This window comes from Brachycentrus maculatus, unplaced genomic scaffold (genome assembly GCF_059751285.1).
Source record: "Brachycentrus maculatus isolate JH-2025_06_01 unplaced genomic scaffold, ASM5975128v1 h1tg000126l, whole genome shotgun sequence".
NCBI classification, from domain to species: Eukaryota; Metazoa; Arthropoda; class Insecta; order Trichoptera; family Brachycentridae; genus Brachycentrus; species Brachycentrus maculatus.
In genome coordinates this window covers 1178317-1190590 of record NW_028280879.1, presented here as the reverse complement: position 1 = coordinate 1190590, position 12274 = coordinate 1178317, and the positions used below count along the sequence as shown (strand labels likewise).

The 12274-nt window shown below is 29.5% G+C and overlaps 1 protein-coding gene across 4 annotated transcripts in view; it reads left to right on the top strand.

The window, feature by feature from the left end:
* The window catches only part of Ae2 (anion exchange protein Ae2), a 204196-nt gene that overhangs the window by 98439 nt on the left and 93483 nt on the right, over positions 1–12274 (top strand). For all 4 annotated transcript variants that reach the window (XM_088260176.1, XM_088260175.1, XM_088260174.1 and 1 more), the window contains exon 2: positions 4342–4516. In XM_088260176.1, the coding sequence (XP_088116302.1) occupies positions 4342–4516 (175 nt within the window). The remainder of the gene's footprint in view (positions 1–4341; positions 4517–12274) is intronic.

The window sequence follows — 12274 nt, the reverse complement described above, 5'->3', positions numbered from 1 at the left end:
GGGGTGCGTGTAAGGGTTTTATATATATATTATATATATATTATATATATATATATATATATATATATATATATATATATATATATATATATATATATATATATATATATATATATATATATATATATATATCTTAATACATTAATAAATAATTCATGATTATAAATTCATTCGTTCTTAAGGAAAATTTAGTAACAGCCTCTTGCTTAGATTTTTTTACATTTTCTTTATAATTTGTTTAACATCTTTTAATTAGGATTTAATTACGAAAATTTTTATTCTTTTAAACAATTTTTTATAAATTTGATCAAATCTGAAAATCAAATGTGAAAATCACCTTTGAACGAAAGCTTCAAAAAATATAGTGCAACAGTGTTTTTATTTTAATGCGACTGCCGTTGATGAGCAGTTGACAAACTATCGGGTAGGTACATCTGATGAAAAATTGAACAGTTTTTTTCGATAATGTTAAAAAAAGCTTTTTTCAAATTATAATTTTAGTTTCAAAATTTTGAGTGCGTCCAAATACTTGTTCACAAATCTGGATTATCTCCAAATAGGAGTAATAATTTACATTGATTCAGGATTCGGACCTTACATACAAATGAAAAAGTTTCTGCTTAGTAATAAAATGAAGAAAAAAAAAGTATCCCTCATCCCACCATAGATATCCCTAGTAAAGTCCAGCACTGTGTTTTGTGAGTTTGATTAATATATATTTAAGTCTCAAGAATTTGAATAATTTGGTTGTCAATCATGGGTATACGTTTGTAAAGTGATCACTTAAACCAGCCTATCAAAGTCGTCACCCCTGTAAATGTCCAGACTTATTTTGAGATATCAAAAAATATTTTACTTATATATTTGTAGTCTTGCTAAATAGTAAATTTATAACAATATTTTGAGTTTGTTCAAATATTTTTTCACAGATCGAGATTATCTCCAACTAGGAGATTAGTTTTTTTCTTTATTTTTTCTTCCATATTCTTCTTCATCTATGTCGAGATGTCAAAAAATATTTAAATTTCTTTGCAGTCGAGCTTTTTAATTTGACTAAGGTGGACAATTTTACTGAGGAGGAATATTTTACGATTACCGTGTTGTTTTTCTGAAAACATTCCTAGCCCAAAGCGCTATGTATCATTTGGAAGATGAAAAAAAACTACGCAAAGTCCTGTCAAAAAATGATTGATGTAAGAAGTAGACGTTATTATACAATTTTATTTCATTACGATTGAAAATTTTTAAAGTACGCTGTGCTTGATTTTTTGCGTATTTTTTACGAGTACGAATGTAAAAACACTTTTTTTAGCTACGTTAGTACGGTAATTAACGCTGTACAATTTCTTAGTCGAGTCTAATTATGTTTTGTGTATTTTTTGTTCAATAATATTAGTACGTTATATTTTTTTTCACGTAATAACTTGAATAATAATTGAAGATAATTTAGTAATCGGCGTACTGCAAAAACATAACCTCAAGGGCGAAATAAGTATATGTATATCCTTTATACATTTAAAAACTAATTATAAGAAATTGTGATTATTTGTGAGGGTTTTTATGAAGAGAAAAAAACTTGATAAACAAATATTTTCATTTCATTTACGTTAAACGGTCGAAGAATATCCATAGCTTTGCCATTAATGACGTTTAAATTTTTAAAGTAATAAAAAAAAGACTTAATTAAAAATTAACTGTATAAATTTCTTCTTCTTACCATTATCCGCACCTAATGGTGTATAGAGCACTGCATCGTATTATCTTGATCGTTACTTACATAAAGGCAAGTTGATCACTCCTGAGTTTCAGGAACCAGATCAAAGTAATATTAAACAAATATTAGAGTGTAAAGTCGTTAATATTTATTTTCACCCCCTCCTCTGGGAATGAAACCCGGTACCACCAGTACGGTAGCTAAACACGCTAACCATTACACCACGGAGGCGAAAAAACTTTTACCATATTTATTTTATCTGACCAGTGACCGGGTTTCATCAAAAATTAGATAAATGATTAAATAAAATGAATATGAAAAAAACTGCAGGTTGTTGTTAATTATATAAAATGAAATTCCACCAAGAAATTTCAATTCGAAACCTTATTTTTTTCTGTATTTTAAACTACACTTGTCGACCACTCTTCATAAATTATAATTTATTAATATTAGTCGTCAGTTAATGACAAGTTCTTAATTATATGTTCAAATATATTGATTGAGAGGCCGGATCTTAATTTAAAGTGAGTCTTTTTCTCAAACGCTAAGTCGTTTATATGTATATACTGAGCTGATCCGATGAACGAATCTTTTGTTCATTTGGTTATTAAATCATCGTTTTAACGATTAATTTTTTTCAGTTAATTTTTTTTGTTTACCAATAATAATCTATCAATAGTAATATCACGTTTTCAGAAAAGTACTGTACGAATCTCTAATTACTGAAAACATACCAAAGTAGAGATGCAAATTTTGAAGAATTACCAACAAATTCGGGTGTTTATAATACCTTTAAAATAACTTTTGCGGAATTTGAAAATCAACAATTATTAGATGGAAAAAATGGCTAAAACATGTATGTAATCATTCGAAAGTTTTGTTACAGTCGGCAGACATCAACTAAACATTAAGACGGCTTAAAAGCTCAAAATAATATCTCTTTATACATACAACACCTTTGCAATGGACATTAGTCATTTTACTAAAACATATGGCTCTATTCTACGGACTATATTTTTATTACAAAAAATCTATAATTTAATTTAATGTTTCGGCATTCACTTTGTGGTAAGACATGATGAAATTTTTAATAAAAACACTTGTTTTTTACCACTTGAGTTAGATTCATTTTAACAAAATAAGTAAATACGATCAGGTATGCCAAATACTTGGAAATGGTCAGGTTAGGAGTCGTAATAATCGGCGGGTATGTATGAAGAGATGCATGAACGTGGAAGGGGCGAACAATGTTTGCAAAGACAGAGTAGTGTGGCATTCTATTCTCTCTGCCTACCCCTGCGGTGAAGCGGCGCGATGGTTAGTAAGTTAGTTAGTTAGTTTATATAACTCTGAAAAAACAGGTGTTTTCATTTACAATATAAAATCTTTTTTAAGGTTTTTTTTCGGACATTATCCTACAAAATAGAGTAAGCTTGACCTGACTACTTTCAATCATTTAGAATATTCGATCGTGGCAAGGTATCCTCGGTCTTTCTCTATTACCATTATCATTATCCGTCTTCTTCTATTACCAATCCGATTTTACTCATAAAATTGTTTAACTATCCTTTCTTCACTCGATCGACTCATTTGTATGAACCATCTCAATACACCCTTCTTTATTTTACTGATAGCGTTTATCTCAGCCTTGCATTTTTTTCTTATATCGCCATTAAAACATTTACTATATATATTTATATATTTTTTTAGTTAAAAAGTGAAGAAACAAAAGATCTATTTAATGATCTAACCGTGTGCATAATAAGAAGGTAAATAATAAATGCATCGGCCATTTAAAAAAAATATTTATAATACAACGGTTTTCCGCACATTCCTCTAAGAAATCACATCTCGAGATATTAACTTTGTATATTACAATTCATGTGTATATGAAGCTTTTCAAAATAGTATTTTAAATTTAAAAAGAAATTGAACACTTGTAATAAACCACTTAATGAGTTTTATTCCATTAAACACGACAGTTTCGAAAACTAACTGATGTTTTCATCTACAGGTGAAGGTGAAAACATCTGTTACTTTTCGAAACAAGTTGTTTTAAATAAAATGAAATTCATTTAGTGGTTTATTACAAGTGTTAATGTCATTCCAAGCTAATGTTGAATCAATAAATAAAATAATATTTTTAAAAACACGTGACACATCGCTCACTCCTGTCGAGAACGTCATAAATCAAAAACATAATTTTTCAGGAGAACGTGTTTAAAGTTTAAAAAATATAATACAATGTATTAAAAATAAATATCAAGGAACTTATTGAACGTTTCAATGTGCAACAGATCTTTTTAGGTAAAACCTAAAGGTTTTTTCTCCATTAGAAAAATATTTAGAATATTTAAAAAATAATTAAACAATACATTTTCTTCAAAATGCAAAAACAAAAATTTCTGCCCTGTAGCGGGTAAATATTGACTTAAAAATAAGCCTCTTTTGCTGAGAGATTCTGGGCATTCTGAAAACATGCACAACTGAAAATTGACAATTTTTGATTAATGACGTTCTTGAAAGGAGTGAGTGGCATAAAAACAGACAGAAAACTGTAGTCGTCCGAGAAAACGCGTCTCGATAAATATTTGGTTTCAATAAATAAGTTTGTTGTTTTTTCTCAGGGGGATAAGCGTGATTTGGGAGGAACGTCGGCAGATGGTGACGAAGTCGTGAAGCTGGACGACGAAATGGACGATATGTTCAACCGCGGCGAGACGGAGCGCTTCAGGGTGTCGGAACTGCTAGAGGGGTCCACGGGGGCCATACCCAGGCGTCACGGGATGAACGACAATGACGGTAAGTTTGCATTAAAAAAAATCTTAGCATAGAAGAATAAAAATATGGTAGTCTGGGCATTTACGAGGTTTTCGACCGTCGTGGTCTGGTTTTAAGTGTATTTTAGGAGTTATTTTTATATTATTTGAAATTGGACCATATATACATGTATATATATATATATTTATATATATATATATATATATATATATATATATATATATATATATATATATATATATATATATATATATATATATATATATATATATATATATAAATATATATATATATATATATATATATATGTAAAGGTTCTCCCCCCTCCGCCTCCGTAGTGTAATGGTCAGCATACTCGCCTACCGTTCTGGAGGCCCCGGGTTCGATTCCCAGGGGGGTTTAATAAATATAAGTCATTTTTTTCATTCTTATGTTTATTCAATATTACACTAGACTGGTACCTGAAGTGGAGGGCTGATTACCTTTCCTTCATGTGTAATCGATCGAAATAACACTGCGTTTATATGAAGCAGTGCCCTATGCACCATTGGGGTGCGATAAGGGATTTATTATTATGTAGTTTATTACAAGTGTTTAATTAATCATAAAAAAATCATCAATGTTGCACGTGTGACCTTTGACAGGTCATAAGCTATGCAAATATCCAAACCATCATATTCCTCTACATCTTTATTGAAATGTTATATAAATAACTCCGTAATGGAGTAACGTATATTATATAACGTAACGTATATTATATAAATAACACTGTACAAAAATGCGAGTTTTTAGGTCGCCTTTGCCACATTTTTTTCTAAGCTAAGCAAGACAGGTCATATTTTTATAGATAGAATCATTTAATTTTCATCATTTTAATATAAGCTTTTTACTTTTTCTATCATCTTTGTTGAGATGGCTATTTCTTTTGTTCAGAGTTCATTAACCATTTAATAGATAACAACTACACATACATATAACAATCACAAAAATTAAAATATGTAACTAACTTCAAACACAATAGAAATTCATGAAAAAGTGTGAAAAATTATCTATTTAAAAATGAGAAATATAAATTAAAATAGAAAAACAGGTGTATAATATAATTAAATATAAAATATCAGGTGTAAATGTATCGAATGAGTGAGGAAAGAACGGTAAAACAAATTTATGAGGCGAATGTTAGTGGGAAAACAAGCAGAGGAGGACCGAGAAAAACATGGCACGATCAGGTATGAAAAATACTTGAAAGTGGTCAGGTTAGGAGTCGTAACAATCGGCGAGTATGTATGAGGAGATGCATGAACGTGGAAGAGGCGAAGAATGTTTGCAGGACAGAGTGGTTAGTTAGTTAGTTAGTTTTAAAATATCCTTTCAATAAGTAGGAGACAGTTTGCAGACACTATATCGCTATTACTTGAGGGAAAAGGGTAAAATTAGTAATTACCTATTCCATTATTATGTAAATTTGCGTAGATGCAATTTTATTGCCTTTCTCCATCAATAATGTACAATAAACATGTAAATTAACCATAGTTATGCATCAAAATATAAAGAGCGCGTCAGACAAAAGGTCCAAAAATTTAAAATTAATATTTCTGGAATGTTTATCGCAGATAATTTTTTTTGTCCAGCGTTCACTAATCATTTAATAGATAACAATCACACATACATATGAAAATAACAAAAATTACGGAGAAATATCAAAAAAAGTTATTTTATTTTATAAAGTTTCTAATTAATAATTTACAAATTGATATTTTATTTATTGTTTCGGCATTAACTTTGTGGTAAGACATGTTACAATGATTAAAGAAAACACTTGTTTTTTACCAATTGAGTTTTATTAAAGACTACATGTTTCAGAAGTTAAACTTCCATCATTCAGGTCTGTATAATAAATGTTATTATACAGACCTGAATGAAGAAAGTTTAACTTCTGAAACATGTAGTTTATAATAAAACTCAAGTGGTAAAAAACAAGTGCTTTCTTTAATCATTACTTAATGATTATCTGATTGATTCAATTTCAGTCAATAAGAATACAATAAAATGACAACAGAAAAAAGTAATTGTATTTACTATGCCTCCATTGAGTATGTTATTATGCTGGAGGTCTTAGGTTCAATTCCCAGGGAGGGTGAAAAGAAATCCTAGTGATTTCACTTTCTAATATTTATTTATTATTAATAAAGTCCCTGAAGCGCTGGAGTTTGAATATGACCTTGCCTTCATGTAAGTAACGATTATGTAAATGCGTGAATACGATGCAGTGCCTTATGCACCATTGTGCGTGAATAAGGATTGAATGAAAAATATATACACACAAACATAAACATAAAATGTAATATTGAAAATTTACAGGAAATTTTAAATTTCTGGAAAGTATTCATAAATTTCTCTATACATATGATTGATTTACATATAAGCAAAGGGTAGCATTTTTTGTTATCTAGATCATGCATTTATTTATTAAAGAAATATTTAATAAAACAGATGATGTTTACCACATTTTGAAGAAAATTTGTCGATTATGATTACAAACACACCTGGAACTAACCAATTGCAGTGCATGCAGTTATTACATTACAAAATTGTCTACGAGTCCTTGTGCATTCAAATTGGATTTTGGGTCATTGCATAGTGATAAGCAGACATTGACACGTTTCTGTTACTGGCAATATGCATAAAAATAAAACGAAACCTTGTTTTTCAGAATAGCATAAAACTATATAATTTTTTTTGACATCTCAGCATTTGTATGACATTTCAACAACCAAGACTTTGTTGTGTACAGCCAGTTTTTTCAATTACGTTAAAGCTATATTTCAGACACAGCTTTTGGAAATAGCTATGCCTTAAATAAAGCTTTTACATAATTTATTTCAAATATTGGATCACACCTGAAATATCTGACTTCAACAACAAGTTTTCGTGACATTTCAAATTTTTGATTGCTCAATTACATTGAGCTTGTATATGATGTTGACATTAACTTATCATTTATTTTTTAACATCTTATCAAATATGAAGAAAAATATGGAAGTCTGGGCATTTACGGGGCTGACGACCGTCATAGGCTGGTTTAAGTGATCACTTTACACACCAGTGATCACTTTATTCACCAACTCTACCCATTATTAACAACCACACTACTCAAATTCTTGGAAGTTCTATATACATGAACCAATTTAGAAACCTTGATCTTGAATAACTAGAACTTCACTAGATACACCTATTGGTGAGATGTAAAGAAACTTTTTACTAAGCAGAAACTCTAAGAGTTTCCACACTTAATGGTGCATAGGGTACTTCATCGTGTTAATTATATGAAGACAAGGTGACCAATCTTATGCTTCAGATACCAGTCTAGTGTAGTCTTGAATAAGCATAAGAGCGAAAAATACCTAATTAATTTTAACCCTCCTGGAAACCGAACCCAGGACCTCTAGCAAATTAAACTATAGAAGCAGATAAAATTAACACAATAATTTCGAATATTTTGAACTGTAATTTTTTTTTATTCAAATTCATCTCATATAAATATGAAGTTTTAAGAATTTGAATATAGTGTTTGTCAATCATAGGTAGAATTGGTGAATGTTACACGTGTATAAAGTGAACACTGTTAAGTGATCACTTTACACACGTGTAACATTCGCCAATGTGTAAAATGATCACACGTGTGTGAAGTGATCACTTTACACACGTGTAACAAGCCTATGACGGTCGTAAGCCCTGTAAATGGCCAAACTTCCAAAAAATTTTCGCCTTTGTTGAGATGTCAAAAAATAATTAAACATGATAATGCTTTTAACTAACGTAGATAATATTATACTTACATACATATTATTCTAATAAAATAATTCAGCTAAATCTATTTTTAAATTATAAAATGAATTAAATCTTTGACGTTTCTTTAGAAAACATTTTAAGATTAAAAAAAAATGCTTTCAAAATTTAAAAAGAATTAGATGTCTATAATCTTTAAAGCTTTCCCTGAAAAAATACTTTCAGATTTTTTCAGTTCCCTGATACGCACCAAGAAGAAAATGGAAAACGTTTTATGAAGTTAAGCTTTTTCATTAAATATCTCTTAATTTTCAAAGTTTCGAAATGGAATCTGAATATTTATTCTAAAGTTGTGCCTAAAATAATAACATTCTTTGGAAGCTTCGTTAATTCGATGAATTATTCATAAGGCGGTTAAAAGGTTTTCCACATGGAAGGACAAATGTTGTCAAATTTATTTCTCTTGACACACGTACCAACCCAGATGTCTCAACATTTAAGATCCCTGGATAGTGAGTAGAAAAATCGTAAACAAGTCGTCAACATGAGATCGGATGATTTTGTGACAAATCAAAGTTTCTCAAAATGTTTGCAATTTTTAAACATATAATAATCCAAGAATTAAAATTTAACAAATTTTTCAATAATTTAAAACAGGTGGAGCAAATAAGTTTCAAAATTGATTTTTTAATTTTTTTTTTAATAATTCACAGTAGTTGCAATAATGCATCAACTGACTAACTAAATAACCACCACTAAAAAAAGGGATGAACGACACATGTTTCATATCAAGATGAGACACCTTTGAAAAAATAAACAGTTTGGAAACGTTACGAACATCGTATTGAGAATGTTTTCTTTGCTTGATTTTTTTTTATCTCAAAGTATTTTTACAACATTTTAGTGTGTCCAAATACTTGTTCACAAATCCGGATTATCTGCAATTAATTATAGAAGTTATATTCATTTTATTTTTTGACATCTCATCAAAGATGAAGAAAAATATGGAAGTCATCTTTGATGAGATGTCAACAAATAATGTGAAAAATAACTCCTTTAATTGGAGATAATCCAAATTTGTTAACAAGTATTTGGACACACACAAAATGTTGTAAAATGTAACAACTGGAATATTTTTTATTTTTTTTCGATTCACAACATAATTCAATTTAATAAAAGTTTAAATTTATTGAATTTAAATATTTATTTATATTACAATACGCGTAACGACGATTTATCATTTGGAAATAATTTTGTCTCACAGTCATTAAATATTTCAATAAAAGTACCCCATTATCTTTCTCAAAGTGTATGGAAGTTAGTGACGTGCACAGAGAAATAATTCGAATAGGCAGTAGAGGTAGGTAGAAAGGTAAGCTAGTACTACTTAGTTAGGTAAGGTAGGTGCTGGTTGCATTTTTTTATGTTTTATATGGTTTGTTAGGATACGCAATGCTTTTCTGCCCATATGGATGACACGCCCCTGGTGTTAGTGTGTGGTAGTTTCCAGATATTAAAAGATATATTTACAAACATATTTTCCTTTTACCCTTATCCCAACACAATGGTGCATAAGGCAGTGCATCAAATCGCAGTGTTAATTTGATTGTTTATTTCATGAAAGCAAGATAATCACTCCTACGCTCCTAGTACCATTCTTGAGTGATAACGAATGAGTATGAGAGTAAAAATCACTTATCTTAATTATAACATCCCCAAGAATCAACCCAGGAACTTTTGTATGATAGCCTGAAGCGATTACCAGAACACTGCGAAGGTGAATATATTTTAATATATACATACAAATACATACAGATTTAGCACTTTTTACGAAACTTTCGAAAAAACGTCAAATGGTTTTTAAAAAATGAATTCAAATCTATTTCAAAGGTAGTTTTAAAAATGAAAAAAAAAACTAATTTTAAGCTTATACGTTTAGAGAGTACAAAATTTAATTTTAAGGTTTTATTCTCATTTTATTTACTTTTACTGTAGTTTTTAAATATTTAAAGTTTGAGTGTCTTGGCTATTTTTTGTTGATTATTTGTCTCTCTGTAAATTAAAATAAAATGATTCATCCCTTATTCCGTTTTAACGCCCCTTTGAAATCTAGTCACGTCATTAATTTGCGATTAACATATTAATGAAATCATAACAGGTCGCTGAGTTTTCTTTACGGGGGGGAAATAATAAAATGCGACGTTTAGAACTTTTTTTGTTAATGTAATGTAAATCGAATGACTTAATCACCCTGGACCGACGCTCTATTTCCTTTTCCCCCACCACCCTTATAGCGAGGTCAGCAGTGGAGGGGGAGAAGTGCATGCACATCATAGTGCAATTGTCATGGTGTCAGTTCTTCGCTTGCAGCTCATCAGAACAGTAAACTTGCAAAACGCAGAGGCCTGACGTTTCACCCACGTCAGCAATTAAGTGACCATCGCGACCCTATTGTGCCTATTCATTAGGATTAGTGTCATTATTCATACGTTCGAGAATTTTCCAAATTCATCAATAAGGTATGTGCTGATTTAAAAAAAAATTATGTCCTGTGATTAATTATTTTTTTAAAGATTTTTTCCCCAAGGTGAATTAATTGATATATTATCCTTTTTATACCATTTCATATCAGACATTAAGCTTATGATAATGCTAACAATATTTGTACGTTATTGTATTATCTATTAGCCTAAAAAAACTATATTAAAACAGAAATAAAAAAAAAGATTTATAATTTTTTAACTAAACACTTTAGCTCCAGACATTTTTTTGTATAATTTCATTCATTGCTTCGTGGCAGTCACTGTGAGGTAATGTTGGAACATTTTTACTTTAACTTGGTAAATACAATAAATAATTTTGTAATCATTTTTTTACAACAATTTGAGTGTGTCAAAATACTTTTTCACAAAATCTGGATTTTCTCCAATTACAGGAGTTACTTTCATATTTTTTTGACATCTCATCAAAGATGAAGAAGAATATGGAAGTCTAGGCATTTACGGGGCTGACGACAGTTATTTTTTTTATCATCAATACCATTTTTTTTATAATTCTAAGGTAATCTTTATGGAATATTAAAATGGTGACCAAAAATAATAGTTACTTCGAAGAAAAGGATCAAGGTAGGCCATATTGCTTGCAGAATGCAATAAATTTTGTAAAATCTGAATAAACGAGTAAAGCTCTAAAGCAGATACGGTAAAGTTAAATTTATCCCTTGGCTCATTATTTTTAAGATTTTGAAAAGAAAATTTCGCTTTAGTGACGGAATCAAATGTGACCAATATGCCCAAGAGGCTGAAAGCTTGTGCCATTCAAGAATAAATCTTCAGGCATGAGGAGATTTTCAGGAAACAGTAAAGATAGACTTTATTTTGCTTAGATTAAAATAAGTTAAACAGATATGACATTCATGATGGAAAATATATTTTTTTGAGGTACCAAGTATTTTCTGCTTGAAAACATCGTAAAAAATATTTATATTTGTGTGTTTTGTAAACCAAGTAATAAGTATCAACCGTCTTCTGCTCTATTTCACCAATAAATCTATCATGTGCCTTTTTTCTTCCTTATTGTTCGTAATTCCACTGCACACAGGCATTTTGGATATTATATATCCTTTTAAATTTTGTCACCCCTATTAAATGGCTAAATTAAAAGTTATAACCGTGTTAAAAGGAAATAAACTCGTACAGTACATAAAATGTATTAATTATTTTTTTTTCTCAACCCACCTTGATTTAAATTTTAAAAATTATACTCTCCATTTCATTACAGTTTGTGTATCATTTTAAAACCAATTTGACTAAAATTTTGCGTGTTCTTAGTAATATCTAGGAATTGCGTCATGAATATCAATCAGGCACTTTATATACCAATGTACAATATACTTTAGATATTATCAACCTTCATGATATGCGAGGTATTAAAAAGAACGATGATACTAGTTCTATTGTAAATTAAATTCGTTAAGGGTTTATTTTAATG